The following is a 27,447-nucleotide window of genomic DNA, read 5'->3' as shown; positions in this document are numbered from 1 at the left end:
TCTCCCGTTGCGGAGCACAGGCTCCGGACGCGCAGGCTCAGCGGCCATGGCTCACGGGCCCAGCCGCTCCGCGGCATGCGGGATCCTCCCATACCGGGGTGCGAACCCGGTTCCCCTGCATCGGCAGGCGGACGCGCAACCACTGCGCCACCAGGGAAGCCCCTGTGCCTCAGTTTTAGGGAAAATAAATATTTGCCTCACTGTATTGTGATGGTTAAGTGAGGTAATATAATGGAAGTACCTTGAAAGTCCCTGCCATGTTAAGGCTGCTGGATACATGTTATTTAACTTCTGTAATTAGCATGTTTTAAATGCAGAGCCTCTTTCAGAGAGATCGGGGACCGATACAATTGTCAAAAGTAAGGTGCTTGTTTTTTTTTAACTAGGAGAGTGGCACAGCCCATTCTCACTGATGCTTCAAACAACCCAAGCATCTAAAAAGTGCCTCCTTTGAGTGAGATTTGCTTTTCTTATCCCCCAGGCATGAACTCCAGGGATTTCATGATAATAGATCTGCCTCACTCCTCCTAAAATTAGGCAGCACTTATCTTGGAGATATTGGTGAGACTATCACGGGCCACTCAGGAAGGCACGTTACTAGAAAGCCCATTACATCAAGAAGTCTAAGTAGGGAATTCCTTGGTGGTCTAGTGATTAGGACTCCACGCTTTCACTGCTGAGGGCAAGGCTTCAATCCCTGCTTGGGGAACTAAGATCCTACAAGCCGCACAGTGCGGCAAAAAAAAAAAAAAGAAGTCTAAGTAAATTTTCTCCAGCCAAGTCCTGTGACACACAGAAGAGTCACTGGCTATTAAAAACTCTCAGACATCGGTCATACGCACCAACATCAAATAAAAGACAACCAGCTAAACCCATCTGTCAATAATCATAAAGAAATCAATTCCAGTTCTCTGCAAGCTTTGAATACTCTAGACAGTCTGCCTACCTTTAGGCTTTGAGGTTTTAAGACCTTTAAATCTTTCTCACCTGTTGTACTAGAATATCTCCGATTCGGTTGATGACGAAATTCCTATCGTTGCCGATACAGGATTCTTGCCTTCGCTCCTTCATACTATAGAAGAAATGCCTGTGGATTTCAAGTAACTCATCTAAACAGGGGAAGATTTTATCCACAGTGCTGTGGTCAAGCTGCAGCTCCTCCTTCATCCCTTTCCTGAAGATCTCGGACATGATGAACAGGGTCTGGATGTGATGCATTTCTGTCTGCATTAGCTCTGAAACAGGTGAAGAGAAACAAGCTTTAAAAAAACAAGTGTCCTCTGACGTTAACTAGACTTACTGTGGTGATCATTTTGCAATATAGACAATTATCATTAAGTTGTACACCTGAAACTAACATAATGTTGTATGTCAATTATACCTCAAGTTTTAAAAAAGTATCCCTATTGACCTAAATTAGTAGCTAAACACTGTATGTTACACAAATAAAAAAGAAAAAGAGGGAATGTTTAGGAATAATAATATTCTTCTACTGTTGAAGTCAGCATTAATTAAACATTTAATGTAAGCTCAAAATATTAAACTATTCTCTTTTTTCCAGACATTATATGAGGATATGTATAAGTCAAGTCCAAGATGTAAGAATCCAATGTATCAAACTTTCATAATATAACCAGCTAACATCTTTAGGTATCTTCAGTTGGGAACCAGGTTTTGTTTTCCCCTGAATGCTCTATAAAATGTAACTTAGTTTACCTCTTTTCTTTCTTTTTCCTTCTTTCATTTTTTTTTGTGTGTGTTTTGTATTGAGTAGAAGCACAATTAATTTGGTGAATTATGTTGAATTAAATATAATAAAGTTCCTCAATGCACACAACAGTAGGTCCTTTCTATTATTGGATCTGTCTCTGAAATTCCATTTTCTCCAGGAGAAAACAATGTGTCATGATCAAGGGACATCATCAAGAATGTGAAAAGACAACACATACAATGGGAGAAAATATTTGCAAATCATGTATTTGATAAGGGACTTGAGTATAGAATATATAAAGAACTCTTATGACACAATAACAACAAAAAAACCCACTTCAAAATAGGCCAAAAATTTGAATAGATGTTTCTCTAAAGAGATATACCAATAGCCAATGTGCACAACATCATTAGCCATCAGGGAAATACAAACCAAAACCACAATGAGACACCACTTTACACACACTACAATAACTGTAAGTTAAAGGATGAACAATAAAGAAGCCTTGGTAAGATGTGGAGAAATTGAAACCCTCATACATTGCTGGTGTGAATGTAAAATGGTACAGCTGCTTTGGAAAACAGGCAGTTCTTCAAAAGGTTAAACATAAAGTACCATGTGACCCCCAAAGTGGGAACAACCCCAAATGACCATCAAGTCATGATTAGATGAACAAAGTGTGGTATGTCTATACAATGAAATATTACTCAGCCACAAAAAGGAATAGAGCGCTGATTTCTATTACAGCATGGATGAACAGTGAAAACAATATGTTAATTGAAAGAAGCCAGGCCCAAAAAACTAAATATTGTAATTTTCATAGGGACATATTCATAGGGACAGAAAGTAGATTAGTGGTTGCCAGGTACTGGTGGGAGGGGACAAACGGAAGTGACTGCTAATGGGCACAGGGTTTCTTTCTGGAGTGATGAAAATGCTCTGGAATTAAACAGTGGTTGATGGTTGCACAACTTTATAAATATACTAAAACTTTACAAATATACTACAATATAGATTATACACTGTAAAGGGGTGAATTTTATATCTCAATTTTTTGTGACAATATCTCAATTTTAAAAATGCATCATGAGAGAAAACAATAATTCACAATTTGTAGGAGCATCAGAAGTACAAGTTCTGGATTAATGAGTATTTCCAAACTCATGTACCTGTTTTGAAAAAGAACACAAAACATCAGCCATGGAGGGTAAACAAATCTAAATGTAGCTTTGTTTATTATTTTATCATAAACAAAACTCTAACTGGGAATTAACTTTAAATTATTATTATTATTATTAATTATTGTATCCTACCATATTTTTAACACCTACTCCATACTAAGCATCTACCATATCCGTTAATCCATTTATCTATTATGACCCCCCAAAATAGGAATGATTTTCCTTATCTTTAAAAGAGAGACATGAAGAATAGAGGTGAAGGATTTTCCCTGGAACACAAGACTTTCTGACCCTGAGGCCATGCTGTGAACTACACGACACAATAATTCATCCCAAATGGGTGAGATTATTTTTAATAATATATGAAATCAAGAAATAAATGAAGAAAAATTTCAGTACAATATAAATTACGTGAGAAATACTAAAGGGGACAGCATCACTCTTTCCAAGGTAACTCCCACCTGCACAGCCCTAGATGCCAGCACACTACACATCGGCTCCTCTGATCTACATAACCACCACTTCACACAGGAGAAAAGTGGCCATCGTCGCCACTGGACTTTGTGGCCCATGCTTTGCACACACAGGATTAGCAAAAACTAAGAGTTAATCTCATATTTAAAGTATCTTCTTGGAACCACTTTTTAGCATCTACTTTATACTTGAAAATTTTTTAAACTTCATTTTTTCCTAACTAGTCTATAATCTAACCTCCCTTAATTCAGAGGGCCTTCACCCCAAATAGCATGAAATCGTAAAACCTCCCACAGTGGAACTCCATGCTCAGGACTGAGGCACACAATCACACACGGTCCTAAGCCAGGCGCTGCCAGTCCCTCTGCATCTATGTGAGTCGCAGTCTCTGGCTGTGTGCAGGCAAACTACAGGGCCCTGCATGCAGCAGCCCTGACTACCCTACCTTAAAATATGTGAACAGTCACTGTGATTCGTACAACAGAAGAGGTGAAAGAGTAGAGACCATGCCTAAGGAAACTTGAAAAGGGTAGAAGACATAAAATTTGCTTATACCAGGTACAGACAATGCCTCATTTAAGCCTCACAACATTTTAATCCAGAGTATCATTATCCCCATTTTACAAAAGGAAAAACTGAGGTCCAGGTGAGCAAAATATTTTATCTGAGACCAAGTAACTAGGAAATGGTAGAACCGGGATTTGAACCTAGCCTTGAATCCAGGTATGTATGGTTTCAAACGCCATGCACTTTCCCCTGCACCACACTGCTGGAGCCCAGAGTGTTTGAAATGCTTACCAAAAATGACATCCTGTCTTTTGATGACACCCTTCTCCTGCCTACTACAAAAGGAGGGGTCCACCACCAGACTCCAAGATTCTGCTTCAAACCCCTGGGCATCACTGCTGAGGTCACTCCACAGAGACGAATCCACGACATCTAATGTGCATTGAAGAAAGAAAAGAAAAGCCAGAAGTGGGTGAACACACATAACACAAACAGACCTTCACAAGTGCCCATGTTTATGGATTCATCACCCTAAAGAAACCTGCTATGAACATAGAAACAACTAAGCCAAAATACTGTGATATGCAATTGAAACATCTGAAACCAAACAAGTGAAATGGTTCAAATCAAGATGGCGCTCATGAAAGCAAAGCAGAATCAGGTATTAAAATACCTGATTGTGTATATGCCAAAAAAAAAAAAATTTGAAGATTCTTTTGCTTTTTTTTTTTGACTTGTTCTATTTTAGTTTTATTTTTGGTAACCTGCAGAGTCCACGATGTGCTTACAGAATCTTAAACCCACTGATTTCTTTTGCCCTGGGTTGCTTTGCGCTGTTTACTCAAAATTGAATCTTGGGGCTTCCCTGGTGGCGCAGTGGTTGGGAGTTCGCCTGCCGATGCAGGGAGCACCGGTTCGTGCCCTGGTCCGGGAGGGTCCCGCGTGCCGTGGAGCGGCTGGGCCCGTGAGCCATGGCCGCTGGGCCTGCGGGTCCGGAGCCTGTGCTCCGCAGCGGGAGGGGCCACAGCAGTGAGAGGCCCGCGTAATGCAAAAAACAAAAAAAAAACACACAAAAAAACAAAACAAACAAACAAAAAAATTGAATCTTGTACTTGTCCACTTTATTTGCTCTTTACTTGGCTTGCTGTCCTTAATATAAGCATGAAGCAGGGTATAAGGCCTCCAGTCACGTGAGTACAGATTTTTCTGATAGAATTTGACGATACACATACATCCCTTTCAGGAAGACTAAATTCTATTTGTCCAAATGGCACTCCTTAGAGAGATTCTAGCTCAGAGAAGTCAAGATGTGATGACAATGGATTTAAAATAAGTAGATTCCTGGGGAAGAGTCCACCCCTTTCTCTCATCACTACTCTCCCTTCATTTGGTTTTCCTTTGCCTATTAATACTGCTAGGATACAACAAGAAATTCCCCAGATTGTCCTATCCAAAAACATGTTTTTTAAAAATGCTTTTATTCCCCTAGAAGTAGGAGGCAACATATGGGGATAAATATCTCAGAGATCCAGGCAAGCCCAGTCTTAAGTAACTGAAATATATATTTTTAATGTATGATCCTATACCAATTCATCAATAGCTGTAAAACATTTTTAAAGAAGAACAAGCACATATTTCTTTCTCTTAATGACGTTTATGACATATTCTTCGGGGAATATGTCCCTTTAAAAAAATGCATCATGTTTCCTTGGTTCCTATCTGGGAGTCGCCTCTGTGGCTCAATTTGTATTCCTTTTAATCAGAAGAACCTGTAGCTAAGTGACACCATGAAACAGAATTCTTTTTAAAAGAATAAAAGAAAACGTTTCCACCTTACATCCTTCAGAAAACATTCCTTTCGGCAAATGCTCACAGAAACCCAAGTAAATGCAAAGGCATCTTCTCCTCACCTTCCATTAAGAAGGAGTCTGTGGAGGGAGGTGAGCCCATGGGCTGGAAAAGCTCATCAGACTGAGACCTGCTTCTCCAGGTGCTCCCATCACTTTCAGACTCCAAGGATGCCCCTGACCTCCTGAAGCTAGAAGGACAGAGAGAAAAGTCAGCCCCGGCAGCAGCTCTGAGATGTCAAGGTGTCAGACCACACTGAGCCTTACCTTTCCAAGGTCATGCCTGGAACGCTTCTGGACAATGGATGGACTTGCCCTGCTGTTTCCTTCCTCCCGGTCGGCAGCCCAATAGGCATGGAGGAAGAAGGGTGCAAGGAGAGCCCAGGAGGTGGGACGTCTCTAAATGAAGAATCTGGAAATCAGAACGGATGCTTCATGAGGTTTCCATAGCGGGCAGTAATCCCAACGAGTAAAGATGGTCTCTTAAAAGCCAGAAAGCTGAACACTCCAATGGCCAATTCTAATGTGTCACAAGCCCAGACCTGAAACTAGTCTCCCTGCCACATCCCAACACCTGCTTCAAATGTCCCTTCCAGTTCACACCCTCCTGGTACCCAGGCTGCAGGCCTGCTTCAGCATATCCACTTGGAGACTGCGGGTGGCTGGAATTACGCAAACAGACAAGAAAATGGAATGGGGAAACACTGGGACTGCTTGCGCATAAACCACTGCGTGTTCTCCCTAGAGCCAGCTTTAAATAGATACAAGGTGTTATTAGCACTATTACTAGAATGTACACTGTGTGTATAAACAAGCACACACACACAGAGAGCATGTAAACAGACTGGAACAATGCTGGGGAGTCTGTTCTTTATGGTATAAGAATGTCAGGCAGATGAAACCTTCAAGCAAGCTGGGCTGTTCTCTCTCACATATGGAAAATGAAATGATGCTTCAGTACCTTTCTGGTCAGTTTGAAACGTTAGGGGCATCCAAGCATTTACATTTGATGTGTATTAAAAAGTGACTCTATGAAAATATTTCAATCCTATAATATTATGTGCTTGGCACACACATTCCTTAAGTAAAGGGGAAAAATACTTATATGGAACCCTAAGATATTACAAAGGATTCTACACATGTATGATTTAATGTTATTCCTAAGTTAAGAGGAGGAACAGATGGTATTCTATCAATTCTAAGATGCTTTTAAATTATTTTCATGCTTAACCTTATGAAATTGAGGAGTACGTTCCAACTGCGGTCAAAAGGACTTCTGGTGGTTGGGCTTCCCCGGTGGCGCAGTGGTTGAGAGTCCGCCTGCCGATGCAGGGGACACGGGTTCGTGCCCGGGTCTGGGAAGATCCCACATGCCGCGGAGACGGCTGGGCCCGTGAGCCATGGCCGCTGAGCCTGCGTGTCCGGAGCCTGTGCTCCGCAGCGGGAGAGCCCACAACAGTGAGAGGCCCGCGTACCGCAAAAAAAAAAAAAAGGACTTCTGGTGAAGAAGCAGGGGAGTAAACAATGTCACACTTGTTACTGCCTGCACTAGTTTACCCTTGTGTAACATCACACACAGTCACACGTCACCATTAATTTGCATATTTCATTGACACCCCCCCTCCCCCGATTCAAGTGGCTTTTAAAACACTGGTCACACTATGGCAGCATTGAAGTGAAAAGTGACCACAAACTTAAAATGCCTGCCACAAGGCAAGCTATGTAATATTTGAGGCAAAAGAAATTGCAAAATTGCTCACATCAAATCAAAGGATTTTCACCCAGGAGGACAATGGTGTGACTGACCCTTGCAAGCAATGTAAAGACTGTCATGGACTGCCAATTATCTAAGAGAAATTGTTTAAATTTCAACAATGTATTAATTCAAGAAAAAGAGAACCACTGAGTTTAAGCATATGCAAACAAAACTCAGATATGCCCTGAAATTTCAATTGCCATCCTAATGTAACTGATGAGATCACAGCCTCAGGCATGGCTACTAAAAAGTATCAGGTTGCTCTAATAACCAGCAACAGAGACTGATAAGAATCTATAGATTCTCAACTTGAAGACTTTTTCCTAACTTTGTGATTCTTAAGAAGCACATGGTATGTATTGGTCAAGATAAATATGTGCCACTGCTAGGAAAACATAAAATTATGTACATTTAATGTAGTGTTTCTCTTTTCCCCCAAAAGGCTGTTATCAATAGTGCGTATTACACTAGTTCGCATCTTAAAATTGAGGCAACATCATAATACCTCCTCCATTCAGCCTTCCCTAATATAAAGATCATATAATACATGTGGCACAAAGGCTAGTAGTCTGCCAGAGTTTATGACATTCTTGACTTCTTTGTGTAACTAAAAATTATGCCAATTACACCCAGCATATGCTATGAAAGAAGGAATAATTGGGCAAATGAGAGAACAAAAGGATGGGGTATTTTACATTGGAAAAAATGTGTATATGTATGAAACTGAAAAAAGTTCTTGCCGTTTTCCACATCACTTACTTCCAAGGATGGTCTGTGGTTTGTTCTTATTATATTTCACTTGGAATTTCTGTAAAGAACATTAGAAACGCAAAAAGTAAGATCAAAGCACCACTGGACTACAAGAATGTCCACAGTCACACAGAACAGGCTTCTTATCTATACCATTTTCTTTGTTATTTTATTTCAAACAGAGGAATTCAAAGCAAAAGACATAAAACACAGCAAAGAGAAATATGTTATGACAATGAGATGAGCAAGTTATAAGGAGGGTATGCCTCATGAGCACGTCTCAGCAAGATCCCAGCTTTAGTAAAAGCCCGATGGAACCGAAAATCTCCAGTTCCGGTGTGCAAACCCAGGTTCAAAGAGGAGTTCTTATCAGCGCTGCCTTTCTCCTATTTGTTCTTTCTGTTCCTGGCTGTTCCTCCAGCCTACAGGACACAAGGACCTTGAGCACTGAAATGTCACCCTCAACTCTGTGACCTGACACAATGTGTGCTCCAAGTAACACAGAGTTGGGGACTCCATGCTTCCCTCTGAAGGATCATCATGCTCACTCATCTGCATTTCTGGCATGGCTTTAGAGTGGGAGACAAAGGAATGCAATGATAAATACCTCCATCTACTCAAGCCCACCCCCAAACACAGAGAACATTCCTCTAGTCCAGTGGGCCTTACACTGTGGTCCCAGGATCAGCAGCATCACCTGGGAACATGTTTGAAATGCAAATTCTCAGAATCCACCCAGACCTACTGGATCAGGAATTCTGGGAGTGGGGTCCAGATATCTGTGTTTTAACAGGCCCTCCAGGCGATTCTGATGTGTGCTGATGTTTGAGAATTACTGCTCTAGACTTCATTTACATATGCTCAGGGTTAGCACTGGTAAACCAAGCAGGTCCTGACAGAAAGCCTAACACACCCACATCATGTAGCGCAAATGGAGCGTTCCCTCTACTTCTACAAGTGCATAGTTAACTGAATAGGTATACGCTTTGAGCATGTGTTACTTTATCACTACAACGACCACTTTAAAAATAAATCTAGACAGTAATAACTAGTAAATCTAAAAACCTAAACAGATAACATGAAGCAACAAGCTGCATACAAGCATGTAATATTCACACACGACTGAGAGATTACCTTGGTACACGGAGAGGCGGCATCTTTACAGCCCTTATGTACATTTGCATTACAGTCTGGAACAAAAGGAAAAGATAGAAACGTGTCCATCTTATTTAAGTTAATCTGCAAAGTGAAATGCATACAACTACATCATGATTTTAAGGGTCATTATAAAAATAACACATAAACATTAAAAATATTTAGAAAACTTTAAAAGGAAAGAAAAAATATTTAAATCACATGTAGCCCCACCAATGGAGCAGAACATCTAGTAATGCTTTTTGCATTAAATTCTATTTTGCCTGATAATAACATGGCTACATCTGCTTTCTTTCCCTTAGTTTGTCTAAATACAAGTGTATCCTTTTGTATTCCTCTACTTTAGATCTTTCTGAAAATTAAACCTTTAGATATTTCTTGTCAGCAATATAATGCTGTATTTTCTATAATCCATTCTGACGATCTGTTTTTCGTTTGTTTGATTGTTTTTTGGCCGAGTGGCTTGTGGGATCTTAGTTGCCTGACCAGGGATCGAACCCGGTCCCTGCAGTGAGAGCACCGAGTCCTAACCACTGGACTGCCAGGGAGTTCCCTCTTTGTCCTTTTTAAATTAATATTTTTAGTTATTTGTATTTTATATACTCTTTTACAATTTATATGGTACTCAGCGCTCTCTTTGGATTATTTTGTCCATCTATTTTGTGCTTTATATTGCTTTCTTTTCTGTTTTTATTCCTCTCTGGCTTTTTTTTGGATCAATTAAATATTTTTTCTAATTACTTTCTTAATTTTTACAAGTATGGGACATATTTTTAGCTTAATAATTTTTACCCTAGATATTTTAACATTCATATTTAACTTAGTAAAATCTGAAATGAATAGCTTTACGGTCCTTCAAACTACACAAGGATATTTGAATATATGAACCTCACTTCCTCTCCCTCTTACGTGTTCATCTTGCTGTTTTAAGCCCAGTGGACAGTATTATTGTTTTACACTGTCAATGTTCTTCATTCTTTCCTGCAGCTCCGATCTTTTTTCTGGATTGCTTTCCTTCTGTCTAAAGTACATTCTTTAGAATCTCCTGAAGTTCTGTTGGGGGCACACCCTCTGTAGCCCTTCCTCGGTGCCCTTGGGGGACTGGTTCTAGCAGCCCCCGGGGATGCTCAAGTCCCTTATATAAAATGGTGTAGTACAATGAATACAGTTGACTCCCGTATGGGCAGACTTAACTGCTGATCGCACTGTTAATATTTTAATTTCCTTGGAGAGATTTTTCCCCTTCTGCACAGGGTCTTATCGATTATGAAACCTGAAACCATAGATGACATACACTTCTGTGTCTGCCTGAGAACTCATGTACTACTATATGCCCTGTATTAGTAAGGGACTAGTGACATACTGCAACTGCCTGCTTGCACCCCAGGGAAAAAGCCTATGAAGACGGAAAGAAAGAAAAATGCACAACAATGCTAGAAAAAATGTACTGTCAGGCTCCGAGAGAATTCCTACTAACTAGAGGAAACCAAATTAAAAGAGAAAAGTTAGCAGCTTGCCTACATTTTACTTCACGAAACAATGTGGCCGCATCTCACTGAAAGAAGTAAGGGAATACTTTGCCTGCCCCCTCGTGTCCACAGGCTCAGAGAGCTCCCTGCAAGGGGACTACTTCTTGCCAGGTTGCTGTCTTCTTGCCCCCTCTGCCCTCCCACCTTCACATCACCTACCACCACACCCTCATCCTGCCCACCCCCACCCCGAGACGCTGTGTGCAGATGGAGGAGCCGGAGGCTTATCAGAAACTTCAGGAGAAAATTCCTTCCACAAGGGTAGCAGGGCTCCCTGAGGCCCGTCAAACAGTGGCTGCAGCCCCCTGAGAATCGAGCAAGATGCTGAGCCCACAACCTTCCTCCCGCTGCAGGTCTTTGGCGGCACCTAGCCAACACCTCAGTGGCCAAGGAGCAGAAGACAGGCTGGTCCACGTACTGGTCCTGCAGGCAAACATGAAAATGGCATGGCTCTCTCCTTACCCCAGAGCAAGAGAATGAAAGGATAAGGAAAAAAGGAGAAGCTAGGAGGTACCAGAGAACAAAGTTATACTGAAAACTCACAGGAAGAGGAAGCCACTGAATATTATGAAATCCAGAAATGGAGAAGAAAAATTTGGATATCTGAAATGTGTCCTCCCTAAGAGACACAAAATAGACATAAACTAGGACCAAAAGGCCATGAAGGGAGTATAGGATGTGACCATAGGCCAACAGGATGACAGGGAACCCGAGTTTTGTGAGACGAGAAAGTACTACAAGGAAGAAAAAAGAGCAAGAGTAGGAATTTAAACCAAATTGAGAAGATTCGATGTGACAAAGTATCAAAGCAGTGCTATGAGATTAAACTTGAAAGAGTCCCTCCAGAAAGTGGAGAAAAAGAAGTGTATAATTATCAAACAAGATGTCATACAAATATGACAGATAACAGATCACACTTCTCTAAGGAAGAAATCAGAAAAATGAGGTCAGAAGGAACAACTGACAGCTACAACTGACAAAAACTTTTAGAAAGCTTAAAAAGAACCAAAAAAGGGCTTTCTTCATTCTTTCCTGCAGCTCCGATCTTTTTTCTGGATTGCTTTCCTTCTGTCTAAAGTACATTCTTTAGAATCTCCTGAAGTTCTGTTGGGGGCACACCCTCTGTAGCCCTTCCTCGGTGCCCTTGGGGGACTGGTTCTAGCAGCCCCCGGGGATGCTCAAGTCCCTTATATAAAATGGTGTAGTACAATGAATACAGTTGACTCCCGTATGGGCAGACTTAACTGCTGATCGCACTGTTAATATTTTAATTTCCTTGGAGAGATTTTTCCCCTTCTGCACAGGGTCTTATCGATTATGAAACCTGAAACCATAGATGACATACACTTCTGTGTCTGCCTGAGAACTCATGTACTACTATATGCCCTGTATTAGTAAGGGACTAGTGACATACTGCAACTGCCTGCTTGCACCCCAGGGAAAAAGCCTATGAAGACGGAAAGAAAGAAAAATGCACAACAATGCTAGAAAAAATGTACTGTCAGGCTCCGAGAGAATTCCTACTAACTAGAGGAAACCAAATTAAAAGAGAAAAGTTAGCAGCTTGCCTACATTTTACTTCACGAAACAATGTGGCCGCATCTCACTGAAAGAAGTAAGGGAATACTTTGCCTGCCCCCTCGTGTCCACAGGCTCAGAGAGCTCCCTGCAAGGGGACTACTTCTTGCCAGGTTGCTGTCTTCTTGCCCCCTCTGCCCTCCCACCTTCACATCACCTACCACCACACCCTCATCCTGCCCACCCCCACCCCGAGACGCTGTGTGCAGATGGAGGAGCCGGAGGCTTATCAGAAACTTCAGGAGAAAATTCCTTCCACAAGGGTAGCAGGGCTCCCTGAGGCCCGTCAAACAGTGGCTGCAGCCCCCTGAGAATCGAGCAAGATGCTGAGCCCACAACCTTCCTCCCGCTGCAGGTCTTTGGCGGCACCTAGCCAACACCTCAGTGGCCAAGGAGCAGAAGACAGGCTGGTCCACGTACTGGTCCTGCAGGCAAACATGAAAATGGCATGGCTCTCTCCTTACCCCAGAGCAAGAGAATGAAAGGATAAGGAAAAAAGGAGAAGCTAGGAGGTACCAGAGAACAAAGTTATACTGAAAACTCACAGGAAGAGGAAGCCACTGAATATTATGAAATCCAGAAATGGAGAAGAAAAATTTGGATATCTGAAATGTGTCCTCCCTAAGAGACACAAAATAGACATAAACTAGGACCAAAAGGCCATGAAGGGAGTATAGGATGTGACCATAGGCCAACAGGATGACAGGGAACCCGAGTTTTGTGAGACGAGAAAGTACTACAAGGAAGAAAAAAGAGCAAGAGTAGGAATTTAAACCAAATTGAGAAGATTCGATGTGACAAAGTATCAAAGCAGTGCTATGAGATTAAACTTGAAAGAGTCCCTCCAGAAAGTGGAGAAAAAGAAGTGTATAATTATCAAACAAGATGTCATACAAATATGACAGATAACAGATCACACTTCTCTAAGGAAGAAATCAGAAAAATGAGGTCAGAAGGAACAACTGACAGCTACAACTGACAAAAACTTTTAGAAAGCTTAAAAAGAACCAAAAAAGGGCTTCCCCGGTGGCGCAGTGGTTGGGAGTCCGCCTGCCGATGCAGGGGACACGGGTTCGTGCCCCGGTCCGGGAGGATCCCACGTGCCGCGGAGCGGCTGGGCCCGTGAGCCATGGCCGCTGAGCCTGCGTGTCCGGAGCCTGTGCTCCGCAACGGGAGAGGACACAACAGTGAGAGGCCCGCGTACCGCAAAAAAAAAAAAAAAAGAACCCAAAAAAGGCAAATCGAAAGGTCTTACTGTTTTCTAGGAAAAAATCATTAAATTATACCTATTCTATAGACACAGTCTGACAATATTCCTATGATCAAAAAATTAAAAGTCCTCAAGCATCTAGGCAGAAAAAGCAGGTTACCAGCAAGGGAATGAGGACAGGCAGGCCCCAGAATTTTCTACTGTACTATAATATTAAATGCCCAGATATAAGGGACCAGTGTTGGCAGAGTCTTGAGGGGAAAAGGTTTGACAGAAGAATTTATTTAGCCAGATAAAATTGGTTTTATTGTGTGAAAGAAGGAAAGATATACCCTTAGCTACACAAGATTTCAGAAAACAGATTTACTCCAATAACCTGCTTGGAAAAAAAATTACCTGAAATCCTATTGCCTATTAAAAGCAGAATCAAAATTAAGAGTTCAGAACAGATCAGCTTTATTGAAGGAAAAAAAAAAGAGCAAAAGTGAGCACTGAAACCAAAGAATCACATCTAAAAAATTATTATTAAGTAGAGACACAGAACTGAATACAAATATCAAATTATTGTTGAAATAGAAAATTATTCCTGAAAGATTAAACATACATTATAAAAGTAATAATAATGAATTCAGTATACTCACAGAGGCTAGGGGGAAAAAAGGGTAACTATAAGGGAAATAAGAGTATTATAAGCCTTACACAGCCTTAAAGTTATTATTAGTTAAGTATTAAAAGAGCATATCTTGGGATTCCCTGGTGGCACAGTGGTTGAGAGTCCGCCTGCCGATGCAGGGGACACGGGTTCGTGCCCCGGTCCGGGAAGATCCCACATGCCGCGGAGGGGCTGGGCCCGTGAGCCATGGCCGCTGAGCCTGTGCGTCTGGAGCCTGTGCTCCGCAACGGGAGAGGGCACGACAGTGAGAGGCCCGCATACAGAAAAAAAAAAAAAAAAGAAAAAAGAGCATATCTTGCCAAATCCCTGAAGAAGATAAAAGACAACATATGGTCTAAATAGCTGAACCAGACATCAAGGAAAACAGCAAAGAACTATAAAAGATAGCTGACAGTTGTAAAATTAAACGTAAATAAGGAAAAAATCCTTATTATAAAACAAGGTCTCTCAGTTACATTACAGATTACCTATAGCTAAATTAAAGACACACACCTCAAATTAAAAACACAGAAATAGTTAAGAGAAATACAAACAGAAGGAAAGCAAGAAGAATATTAATTTTAAACAAAGTAAAATTCTTATAAATGGCATTTAACCGCATTAGGGTAGTTTTAAGTTTATGAAAGTTAAATATGCAGTGAAGCTGTGATTAGTAAACTTCTGTGCATCAAATAATGTAACATCAAAATATAGGTAGTGAAATCTATTTATAAACAAGGAGAATTTTATAGAAATACAGTATTTGTGGAAAACTAGCAACTCAGGCTTTAATAAAGAAGAATACAGACATCAAGATTTTGAATATTTATATTATTCATTTTATATATTGTTTTTACGATTAGAAATATTGATATTCACAATTTAAAAATACACCATGAATTAGGATTATTTACCAATAACGGCAGTCTGAACGTTGTATTCTCCTACCCAGTGTGAAAAACTTAATGACCAACGTTTAAATCCCCAATACTCCCCTCCCCCCAAAATTGTAAATCTTAAAACTTCCAAAAGACTATGGTTAAAGAGGAAATTAAACATATACTCAAACTGATTCTAGAATTTAATTTAAGGCAATGATCAAAGATGTGGGCAGTGATATGTGGAAAAGCATGTTCCTTGCAACATTATTTACATTGTGAAAAAATTGGAAAAAACTTAAATGTACAGTAAGTGAGGAACAATTAAGCACATTTGATATCATCATCAAATGAGACATGAGCATACAAAGCTGACTTTTTTTAGTGATTAGGAGGGATTCCATAAAAATATGAATAGCAATTTTCTCTAGATGATAAAAGTTTGGATAATTTTGTTTCTCCTTAAAACTTGTATCTTCTATGAATTCCGCTGTCTTTTTAAAAAAAATTAACGACCATTTTAAAAGCTAAATATAATCTATGTACTTTCAGCAATTTCCATCTTCCACTAAAACTTTCATGACAACCCACTTGACCAACTCAGTATGAACCAACATATCTGCACTGCAAGAATTTGCCTTTCAGTGATCCCTAAGCTTTCAGTAGTCATTAACTACATATGAGAGCGTCTAAGGGCCCAGCTTTGCGATAGCTGCTGTAGGGGATACAAAAGAACCATTGTGTGATTATAGACCTCCAAGAACATAAAGTCTATGCTAGTAGTTAAAATCAGAAGAGGCTGTACATACCCCAGTATTAAACTGGATAGGATAAAAGATCCTAAGTGTGATGTGCAGGAACTCAGGCCACAGTGGTCAAGGAAGACCTCCCAAGAAGAGGCAAGAAATCTGGATGAAGTAGAGGAGCAGGGAAAACTGAGAGATAGGAGATTATCATAAGTGAAGGAACAGAGGCAGGAAAACATACACAGTGGGAGAAAAGACAACAGGTCTGGCAAAGCCTCAGGTTGTAAACCAAGGCTGAACAGGGAAGTAACCGTAGGACTAGCCAGCAGGATGCAGGTAGAACCGAATGCACATCTGAAAAGCCTGGGCTTAGTCCAGTAAACAAAAAAGAGAGAAGTCCTCAAACATATGTGTGCGGATGGAAGCAGTGCTTCATTAAGATTAAGGTGGTGAAAGTATCCAGAATAAATTGTAAGTGAAAATACCTAGAGACAGGGGAAACGAGAACAGTTGGCTGTCAGCAGTCCAGAGCTGGTGATGAGAATCCACCAGAGCAGAAACAGTGAGAAAGGAAATGAAAGAGGTACCACATGGACTGGGGTGCCAGGAGGAAGAGGAACTAAGAGTCAACATGCCCAGCGTTCGAGCTGGTACCATCAACACAGCAAGAACAGCCTTCTGCATGTGGACTGTAAGGTCGATTTTAGACACGTTGGTCTGGGAGACAAGAAGATCTTTGGGCGATGATGCCCACAGACAGGGGGTGACTGGGACAGTCTTGGTTTATACTGTAGCTCTGCCATAATGCTCAAATATAGTCACAAGTTACATGGGGGCTCAGCCTCTCTAGGCAACTAGAAATATGGAATTAGAAAGTAAGCAATAAAGACGTTAATCTGGGAAGAACAGGTTTAAGTACAGTATTTTAGAACAAAAGACTGGATGACTATACTTAGAAACAATACCGAGAAAAGAACAAATGCCCAAGAACTGAGTTTGGAGGGTACTCAAAGTTAGGAGAAAGCAGACAATACAGGTGGTAAACAGAAGAGCAGTGTGCCATGGAAAAGAGGACATCTACCTACACAAAGGGACAATAAATATGGAAACAGGAGAGAGATCAGTGAGTCTGAGAACAGTAACGAGGAAAGATGCTCAGGTCAAGAGCAAGACTTCTGTTAAGTAGTGGGAACAGAGGCCAAAATCAGATGGTTAAGGAAGATGTGGCAGGAATAGACGTCAGAGCAGTGAGTGGAGGTTGCCCAACTTGAGGAGTTTGTCTTAAAATGAGGGGAGAGAAAGGTCATGGATGTGGCTGGGGGTTACAGCTGAAGAGATCCAGCCCTATGAACAAGAAATGAGCCACAACCTATGAAACATATGCCATCAAACCCATAAACTGACTGCTGACATGGGGGCAAGCCATTAACAACCCATGAACAGGAACTTCCCTGGTGGTCCAGTGGCTGGGACTCCACGCTCCCAGGGCAGGGGTCCCAGGTTCCATCCCTGCTCGGGGAGCTGGATCCCACACGCCACAACTGAGAGTTCACATGCCACAACTGGAGATCTCACATGCCGCAACCAAAGACCCCACATTCCACAACTAAAAAGATCCCACATGCCTCAACTAAAACATCCTGCGTGCCGCAGCTGAGACCCAGCACAGCCAAATAAATAAATAAAATGAATGTTTAAAAAAAAAAATCCACAAACAATACTTTCGGCAAACTTCTAAACATTTAGCAAATTAAATCACAGCTGAACTGCTTGATGCTATTTGTTTTTTAATTAGTAGACTTTATTTTTTAGAGTAGTTTTATTATTATTATTATTATTAATTTTTGCTTGATGCTATCTCAGGTCACATAAAAGAAAGAAATCAAGTCTCCAAGGAAAGCAAAGTTCAAGCATGCAGTGAAACTGGCATCATTAAAGACAGTGTGAATGGATACATTTAAATTTTTAATTTAACCATTTCCTAGGAATTTAATGAAGAACTTTACATATAACCTTCCTCTGCTCTTCACCTCCCTTTGTACTCCCATCCCACCCCCCAAATGTTCCCCTAATTCTGGCCACCAACAAACACCATGAAATGGATTTCACCTGCCTGGGCCTAAATTCTTTTGCACCGAATTATTCTTTCACTCCATAAATATTTACTAAGCCCCTGCTACGCAAAAGCATTGTTCTAGGCACTGTGGATACAGCAGAGAACAAAATCAACAGACAAAAATCCATCCCTCGTAGAGTTTATATTCTGCTGAAGGAGATAGATAATAAAATTGATAAACAGAACAGAGAGTAAGTTAGATGATGTTGAATGCTATAGTGGGATAAAAAGGAGGAAACGGGGGAAAATGAGCCAAGCAGAGGGTGGTCAAGAAAGGCCTGACTGGGGGTGTTACCTGAAGCAGACCTGAAGGAGGTGAGGGGACAAACCACACAGCTAACTGAGGGGAGAGCACTGCAGGCAGAGCAAACCGCAGGAAAGGCCCCATGGCAGGAGCATGCCTGACGCCCGGAGTATTGGAAGAACAGCAAAGATGCCAGAGGGACTGAAGCAGAGGAGTGGGAGGGGCAGATGACAGGAGAGATAATGGGGGCCTTGCAGCCACTCTCAGGGCTCTGACCATCCTCAGGATGACAGGAAGTCATCGGAGGATCTGGAACACAAAAACAAATGCCTTGATAAACTCGCTCGGACTGAGATTTTGAGAACTATGCTTTTTGCAGTAAAAGCACAAGGAGACCAGTTGCAAAGCTACTGAAATGATGGCTTTAGACCAGGGTGACAGTGGCAGGGTGAGAAGAGGCTGACTTCCATATATATTTTGAAGACAGAGCCAAGAGGAATGCTGAAGTGTGCGGGACTGAGAGAAAGAGAGGTATATAGAAATACTCCAAGATTTCTGGCGTGAGCATTTGGCTGGAATGATGGAACTGCCATTAAACTGAGAGGGTCAGCTTGTAGGTGGGCACAGAAGGGGGAGAACGGAGCTCCATTTGAGATGCTGTTTAGACATCCAAGTGGAGACATCAGAAGGCAGTGAGGTATAACAGTCTGGGTTCTAGGAGAGACTATCGCCTGTGGACACAAAGTACTGACTCACATCATGGGTCATTGCTTGCTGATGAAACCACACATAGACATGAAAACAAAAGTCTACATGAACACACTTAGCACCGGCACTGTTCTCAGGGAGCTTACTGTTTGGGGAGGCAAAGCACGCACGAAGACAGCACACATGGGGCCCGAGAACTTACTGGAACACTGGAACGACTCTTTTCCCAGGAGCGTTTTATCACAAACCAAACACTGCAGAGACCCAGAGAATGTTCCAGGGACAAACTGATGTCGACTCAGTTTCTCTTTGTCTTTGGCATCCTTGCCTTTTGTCTTTAGATGTGGCAGCAGCAGCAAAGTGGGGAGAAAAGAGAAATGCTCAGAGCCAATCGACGTACAGAAGTCATACAAAGTCTCTACGTGTTCTATCAGGACAGAAGGGCCACACATCAAGAAGTATGATAATGCCAAAATGTAACAGCACCCAGGATGAAGTGGTGTCAGTATTTTCAATGACTTGGACAATACCCCATAAGAAATATAGAGGTTTTTAAATATGTGTGTAGAAAACCTAAGGTAAATGATTTTAAAGGGAAAGTGGAAACTATATTAATTGCTCAGAAACTGAGCATCTACACTTTATAGACGATAGGCATAAAACCTTAATTACCTTAGATTTATTCCGAGGGCTGGTCATCCTGTTCATGAGGAAGCTGAAAGTTCGGCTCACTTTGTATTTTTCAGACTCTGATTTGGCAGGTACGATGTATTTATCCCATTCTTCTTCCTGAATTCTACAAAAAAGAATCTGTTATCACAGCTTATAAAACTTACAAGAGGGAGCAAAAGAGAGCAGTCATACATATGTGTGTGTATGTATGTGTGTGCATGTATACAAACACACAGATGTATTTTGTACATATTATTTTTACACATATTTTTTAGGCTTTAATGGTTACTCTAAAGATAAGGATAAAAACTATTAAAAATATATCTTATAGATGAATAGGTGGATAAGTGTATGATAAAGCAACTATCTCACAATGTTAACACTTACAGAATCCAAGTGGTGGAAATAGGTAATCTAATATATAATTCTTTTAGCTTTTCTGCATACTTTAAAATTTTCATATTAAAATATTAGAGAAATAAAGGAAATCTTACACTTATAATTTTACTCTGAAAACATTCATCTCCCTGTTTACTACGCTAATAGAATTTTCCTAGCACATAGAAGCCAAATAACCAACGACATCAAACTGGATTTTATTTATTTATGGAACAGAGATAATACTCAGCAGACACACATTTCCTTTGTCAATACAGCCTGAGAAACAGACTGTCTGCCTCATGGTTCCATCTCTCCCACTCAATCAGGCTATTTGCAATCTGAGACTCTAGGTTGCAAAGGAGAGAACATTATGGAAATTCCCCCCAAATAAGAGGCAAGTTAGAGGTAATTGTACCCAACCTGTGAACACACTGAACATCACTGATTTTCCTCTAATCCACAGAATCATTCTTTAGGGAGAAAAAAAAAGTCCCAGCTATGAAGTGGAAATTTCCCTGGAACTTTTATATTTCCCCTAGAACTTTCTCTGATGGTCTTGTATTCTAATATTATTACAAAGAGAGAAAGAAAGAGTGAATATATTAAAGACCAACAAAGGTATCATGTCAAACCAGATAACACTTCTGTAGACAATTTCCAAAATGAACATTTCATAACCCATGTCTCTCCTATCCCTCAAACTTCTTGTCAGCATTAGTGGCTAATACATTCATCTCTGGGAAATACCTTCAAAAGCAATCATACTATTGATATGTACCAAAATACATATGATTACATTTTACAAAAATGACTTAAAAGACAACTTCTAGGACTTCAGTTTTTCTCATCTGATCAAAGACTAAGTTATTTCTAAGGCCCTTTCTCACGCTTAAATATAATAAGTACTTAACTGGTACATATTAAACAAAACTAAGTTATTTGACCTCTATATTAGATAATTGAGAGTTCAAACCTCAGTGAATGCATTTAGCATAAATAATAAATTACTTCAGAGCTACCTCTTGGTCACAGAGGTATAGTCAGGACAGTGGGTGTCCTGCCACTCGAACCCTGCACAGTTCATGAAATTGGGTTTGCTACTAAGAGAAAACAGTTGAAAAAGTTAGAAAGGAAAGATGGAAAACAGAAGTGAAAGTGCCCTACACTACTCAGAATAACACAAGGAACTTAGACCCTCTTATTTCCTTTCTACTTCCACAGCCACCTTCTTAGATAAATCACTGGTTAATATATCTGTAAATTTCCATACCTCTTGTGTCTTAAGCATCCTAATTTGCAAAACTCGTGGAATAATATTTAACAGGCTCACTTTTGGAATGGGGGAAAAAAGCACACTTGACAGCTGAGAAAGAATCCTCTCTGGAACACTTTTTGGGACACCACCAAGAGCCACCCAATGTCTAAGAGAAGAAAAATATGGGGAGGAAACCTAAATATCAGAATTGAAGAATGATAAGGTCAATGTGATTTTTGAGGCGAAGAAGTCCTCTCCCCTACTTCCCAGCAGGAACACAACTACACTCTCTCAAATGAAAGAAAATGAGTTCCTGTTTACCAGACTCTACTCCCAACTCCCTATGCTACAGAAGACTGTTTCAAGAATAGTGTTACAGTTTTGATTTAAAACCTACAGATGCACTGAAATTTATAAAAAAAAAAAAAAAAGACATAAAATCATACCACTTAATCTTTAATTCCAAAGGTTGATAAGAACTGAGATGACAAAGTAAACAAAACAAATAAACAAAAAAACTGAAACATTAAACATTAAAAACTCTGAATCATCTAACCTGGTAGACACGTGAATATCATAGACATGACCCACTTTCAGATTATGACAATGGGAAACACAGTGTAACTTCTGGGCAGATGTAGAAGGTTGGCGGATTCCATGTTTCAAATCTAATTTAACTATGTGGTATTCACTTACGTAAAAATTAGGTACTTGGTAGAGAAGAACTCAGAAGGGAAAAATCCTCAACTGATTTCACAACAGAATGTAAACAGCTTTTCAATTTATAAGAATCTGGAAAAATTTACTTAAACTCTTTCAACATCCCAGAACAAGAATGCCTAACTCTATTATCAATTTGATGACCAATGGAATTACCCACAATAAAGTTTTACAAGCCCCATTCTTCAGAGATTCTTGGCATTACCTTTTCAATAGGTAAACAGATATTTTAAGTATCTTAATAATATGGATATAGCCTCAATATCTTAATCCTTAACCTATTATATCTATAACCTATTTTTTAAAAGAACTGGCATCTAAGTATTTAAAAAGCTCCAACTATCCAAATTGAAAATTGACACAGGTGAAACTTCCACTTTGAACAGCCAGATTCTCATTTTCTTAAAAAAATAAAAGGTAACAGATGTATCAGATTTAAGATAGATGGTGGCAATAAAATAACTGAGTTGTACCATATAATCCTAAGAAGATGGGATAGATGAAGTGCCTGCTCCTATAAGAATGAGCCTGCAAGGTCTGGAGTGAGCCCCCCTTTTAGCTGGCTGCACTCTTTTCCAGAAACAAAGCGCTCAACATAAATAAGGGAATTCCAAAGAAGGCAAACCTCCAAGTAAACGTCTATAGCATGACCAAAGCAAAGCATTAGGTCTAGCCAGGGACCTTATTGGTGTATCCAACAAGGTATCAGGAACATAGTAGGGGAGATGGAATATCTACTCTACTAGATACACCAGGGGATATGACTAAGAAAGTCAGATGCTTTCGGGATGCAGACCAAAGACAGACCCAAGAACAGGAAAAAAAAAACAAGAATGAGGAATATGAGAAAAATATACACCCCTATACATCTCATCCAAGTTATCACATTTTATAGGCTAATATTTAGCCAATTCTGACATTGGCTCTTCCAGTTTTAAATCCCTCTCCTAATGGAAAATATTTTTGATTAAAAAAAAAATCCTTACAATCAGGCTATTACTTCTCCAATTGTTAAAAAGATGGCAAGGATAAGACTTCTAACCAGAACGATGACCAGAATGATGAACAAATTCCAGAATTAGTCAACAAATCGCTTAAATGAATTAATAAGCGTAAGCAGCTTAAAACAGTGCCAGGCACATTAAAAACACCCAACAACGGTCAGTTACCGCTGCTCCTGCTGTCACCATCATCATTGTCCTGAGGTCCTTTCATCATCAGCTTATTCTTAAAGGGCATTCTTAGCCTTCCTCTGTTTTATCGTTTCAGAATTTCTATTCTGGTCTCCAAAAAATAGGAATAGCAAAAGGAGATTTCTTTTTTTCCTTCTTCATACTTTCAGTCCAAGATTTAAAGCAAAATAATCCCTCTTGATCTATATAGTAAAAGGTTTCAGAGTTTGAGCATGAATAGCACCCAAATTAAAACCATTTTCCTCCTTTTCCCATGGTCTCTCAAAGCCAAGCATTTATGCCATTTCTGACATAACCCCAGGGCTATTTCAAGTGTGATCACGAGCAGTTAGTTTCTCAAGACCAACAGAGTGCAGCAATCCAGTCTGCTCGCTAGTCAGCTGCCCAAGCTTTTCTCTAAGGACAGTTTTACCTTCTAGGGAAACGAGCAGCTTAGGCATACAGCTTTCAAATCTTCATATTAATCAGAAAATTGATAATGCTCAAAGTACTTTCTGCATCATTTATTCTTCGTTTCACACTTAACACTTCTAAGCGATACTCTACAGACAGCAGAGATGTTTAGGCACTTTCTAAAACTGACCCCAGGGGTCTGTTACCACAATAAGTCTTCCTGTCATAGTGGACAGACCTAGTGAGAACCTGACACCTTTCTAAAGCAGGTGGTCTCACACTGTTCCGCATGGTGCTGTACATTGGAAGTGTTTGGCTTTGAAAATAACCCCAGACTACTCTGTCCCCAAGTCCTGAGGCCTGTTCATCTGGGGACTGAAAGGAACAGCTGGCAAACCTACACCCATACAGAACACAAAGGGTACAAAGGATTCAGGCAGGCTCATTAGGCAGAAACCTCTCACAAACTATTGAACAGGTATCAAAAATGATGTGCAAACATTTCCAAAGATGGATCAAGCAGTCCCTCAGGAAATTTGGAAGGGTTAAAATACCTTTTTTCTCTTGGTGGCTCCGGTAAGCTGTAAGCTCTTTGCTCTACAAGACACAGAACAATAAAATGAAAACGAAGGCAGACAAACTAGCAGTTGTGTGTTAGTCCGAAGTGCACACACTCAACCGTACATTATCATTACACATACCAGCAGTTAGAAAATAATGAAAAAAGTCATTTTATATAACAAGGGCATTGCTCTGGATATTTTTATCACTTTCCCTAATTTGGAGAGAATGGGGAGGAGGCCAACACAGGGAAACATTTAATGATTTTGTGAACTAAGTTAGCATCAGCAAGGGGCAGCAAACATTTTCAGAAATGCAGAAAATCAGTTCTATGTTTCTGGATATTTCTCACCAGAGCGTCATCCCTTATTCGTAACACTAATCCCCCAACGTACAGAATCAATAAATATCTTAGCAGCTTTTTAGCAAAGCTTAAAAGAAAAGTCTTGAAGGCCAGCATAAGGAAGAGTCCGTTTTAATGTAGCTGTAATGCTTTTACAGAGCAGCCAGTTCGGAGATGTGCTTTGTGGCTCATGAGAAAGGGAGAGCCCCTCCTCCATTGGACTGGGGAGGCGGGGTAGAAGGGGCAGGCTCATGCAAGCAGCGTAGCGCCATCTTGTTTCCCAAACCGGAGTACTTACTACAGGGATGGAGCAGAGACACTGATTTAGACAGTGAGAGAGACTGAAGGAGGGAACGGCCACTGTGGAGCACACCATCTACAGAGCAGGGACAAATCCTTTACCGTTACAATCCAGAAGAGTGAAGAGGCAAAACTAGGTTGCAAAGGGAGATGGGCCAGATATATATAGAGGAAAACTAATGAATACATATCTCCTGAAATGTGGAAATATCAATGTTGAACCCAAGACTATCTTGTAGGTAACAGAAAACCTACTCCGAAGAATTCGAAGACTTTTATTTTATTGCCATTAAATATTCTTCAAATTAAGTCATGGGCAGAAATCATTATCCTTTTTGTATATAGACTGAGGTGTCAGGAGAATAAGCCATATATCCAAAATAATCAAGCTAATAAAGTAACAGAATCAGACTCAGACAACTGGATAAAGTCTAACAGGATTCCATCCATCAGTGCACAATAATTTTCAAAAGTACATTCACTTCACTCCTCAAATTTTTAAATGTAGAGAACTTTTGTCCATCTTGGTGATGCTGTAATTATCATTTCAACATGGAGAATATTCCTTTCTATCTAAATCCATGATGTACCCAAGGGAAATATAGGATTGGATTTTGTTTTATATATAAAAAGCATTAAATAATAAAGTTGCCACCATTGTACTCTTGGCACCCTCAAAAACAACAACAACAACAAAAGCATGATAAATGATCGTAAGTAACCCTCTGAAAGTGACAAGAAAGAGAGAACATCACAAATAAGTATAAAAAGGACTGAAAGACTATCCTGTCTCTGTATATCTGTATTATATCAATAGCTCATCTATGGGAATTTTCCACTGAGAAAGGAAGACTTGGACTCTGTTCAAATAGAAAAATATTTTAGAACTATTCGAAACTCATTGAGAGAGGATTTATAACAACACAAATGTCAATTTACCTCTGATTAAGCAGATTAAACAATGAAACATTAGAATACATCTTTGAAGTAGTCAAGCTTTCACACCTGTGCTTTGATCACATACACATAGTTAAAATTATTTTTTCTTCCTTAAGAGCTAATTTATTTTTCACAGTCCTATGATTTTGACTGACCTAAATGATATCAATCCAAATGTTTGCTACCATAGAGGAATATCCATTGGAATTTTTGTACATTTAGTGTGTAGCCTCAACCCAAATTGCCTGTTTGTAATTCTTACCTTCTGGAGAGTGTCAAACTTCATTCAATAGCCCTATTTTTAAACATACTGTCTAAAGACAAGCTTTTATTCACAGAAAAAACAAAGGAATTGATTTTAGCTTTTTATTCTTTCTAACTCAAATGCGAAGATTTAAGGAATGTATGTAAAGCAAAAATACCCTCCCTTATTCATTAAAGAATTCATAAATCAGGGCTCTCTCCCCTTATAAACTATCCATTTTTCTCTCAGTTGTCTGAGATTTCAAACATCAGAACTGTTGGAATTTAATAATCAGAGATACTACAGATATAAAGGCAAAGGCACCATTTTGCACACTGCACAGAAGACTTAAAAGTGTTTTCCAAATAGTTACAGTACAAAGTTAATTCACCATCTCTAAGACTATCAGTGAAAAGGTGTCAAAGCTGCCATTAAAAGGAATCCCAACCTAAACTAAGGTTAGGGAGACCTGGAGATTCTAGAAAGACTTATGGTATTGAAAAAACATCCAGGGCAAATTCAATCCTCTTCTACTGCTGTCCCCTCAAGGTAGTTGTCTCCTTTCTTTCTCTCGGTCCTTTCTCTCCACCTTCCCATTCTAAAAATCAAAACTGACATTTATTATCAGTCCTGTTTTCTCTTTCTCCAAAAAGACATCCCAGAAAGAAAAAGGAAAAAAAAATGCCTTGTAGCACTTCTTTTGTATTTTATGTATTTTGTCTGCTACACTCATTCAACAAATATTGATTGAACATCTCCATACATTAGACATTGTTTTAGGATGGCAGGTCCAAGCACAAAGATTATGCTTCTACTGTTGTTCCACATGACATAAGGATGCAAAAGAATGGCAATGTAACAAAGCAAGAATAAGAAAAAAGGAAAGGAAAAGAAGGAGTAAAATAAATCCTATTTTAAATATTCTATGCTGGGAAATTGAGAATACTTAAGCACATCTCTCACTTTCTGAGTCTTCTAAGGCTCTTAAGGATAATAGACAAAAAAAGGCATTATCCAATACACTGACAAAAAATTTGTTATAATGCTATATATTACAGATTGACATTAATACTTCCAAATACAGCTTTAAATGTAATTACTACATAACATATGGTACACAGAAAGTGTTAAATAATTACATTCCAGAATTAAGTTGAAAATTGGGGTAGCGGCTAAGAAGGGCTACAAGGGCAACTCTGAGTTGCCACAATTGTTCTATTTATTGATCTCAATTCACTTTTGAAAATTCATCAAGCTATATGCTTATAATATGCACCCCTTTCTGTAGGTATACTATATTTCAATTAAAATTTTATTATATAAAAGTTGTATTTCTTTTTTTTTTTTTTTTTTTTTTGTGGTATGCGGGCCTCCCTCTGCTGCGGCCTCTCCCGTTGCGGGGAG

The 27,447-nt window shown here is 39.9% G+C and overlaps 1 protein-coding gene across 2 annotated transcripts in view; it reads right to left on the bottom strand.

Annotated features, from left to right (window-relative positions):
• The window catches only part of ARHGEF28 (Rho guanine nucleotide exchange factor 28), a 325,739-nt gene that overhangs the window by 87,376 nt on the left and 210,916 nt on the right, over positions 1 to 27,447 (bottom strand). For both annotated transcript variants that reach the window (XM_024122262.3, XM_024122271.3), the window contains 9 exons: positions 24,211 to 24,253; positions 19,715 to 19,838; positions 19,245 to 19,377; positions 9,361 to 9,416; positions 8,236 to 8,284; positions 5,988 to 6,132; positions 5,784 to 5,911; positions 4,165 to 4,305; positions 988 to 1,235 (listed from right to left, as the gene is read on the bottom strand). In XM_024122262.3, coding sequence (XP_023978030.1) covers positions 988 to 1,235; positions 4,165 to 4,305; positions 5,784 to 5,911; positions 5,988 to 6,132; positions 8,236 to 8,284; positions 9,361 to 9,416; positions 19,245 to 19,377; positions 19,715 to 19,838; positions 24,211 to 24,253 — 1,067 coding nt within the window. The remainder of the gene's footprint in view (positions 1 to 987; positions 1,236 to 4,164; positions 4,306 to 5,783; positions 5,912 to 5,987; positions 6,133 to 8,235; positions 8,285 to 9,360; positions 9,417 to 19,244; positions 19,378 to 19,714; positions 19,839 to 24,210; positions 24,254 to 27,447) is intronic.

This window comes from Physeter macrocephalus, chromosome 8, assembly GCF_002837175.3.
Source record: "Physeter macrocephalus isolate SW-GA chromosome 8, ASM283717v5, whole genome shotgun sequence".
NCBI classification, from domain to species: Eukaryota; Metazoa; Chordata; class Mammalia; order Artiodactyla; family Physeteridae; genus Physeter; species Physeter macrocephalus.
The sequence above is the reverse complement of the archived record's forward strand: the minus strand, read 5'-3'. Positions and strand labels throughout refer to the sequence as shown.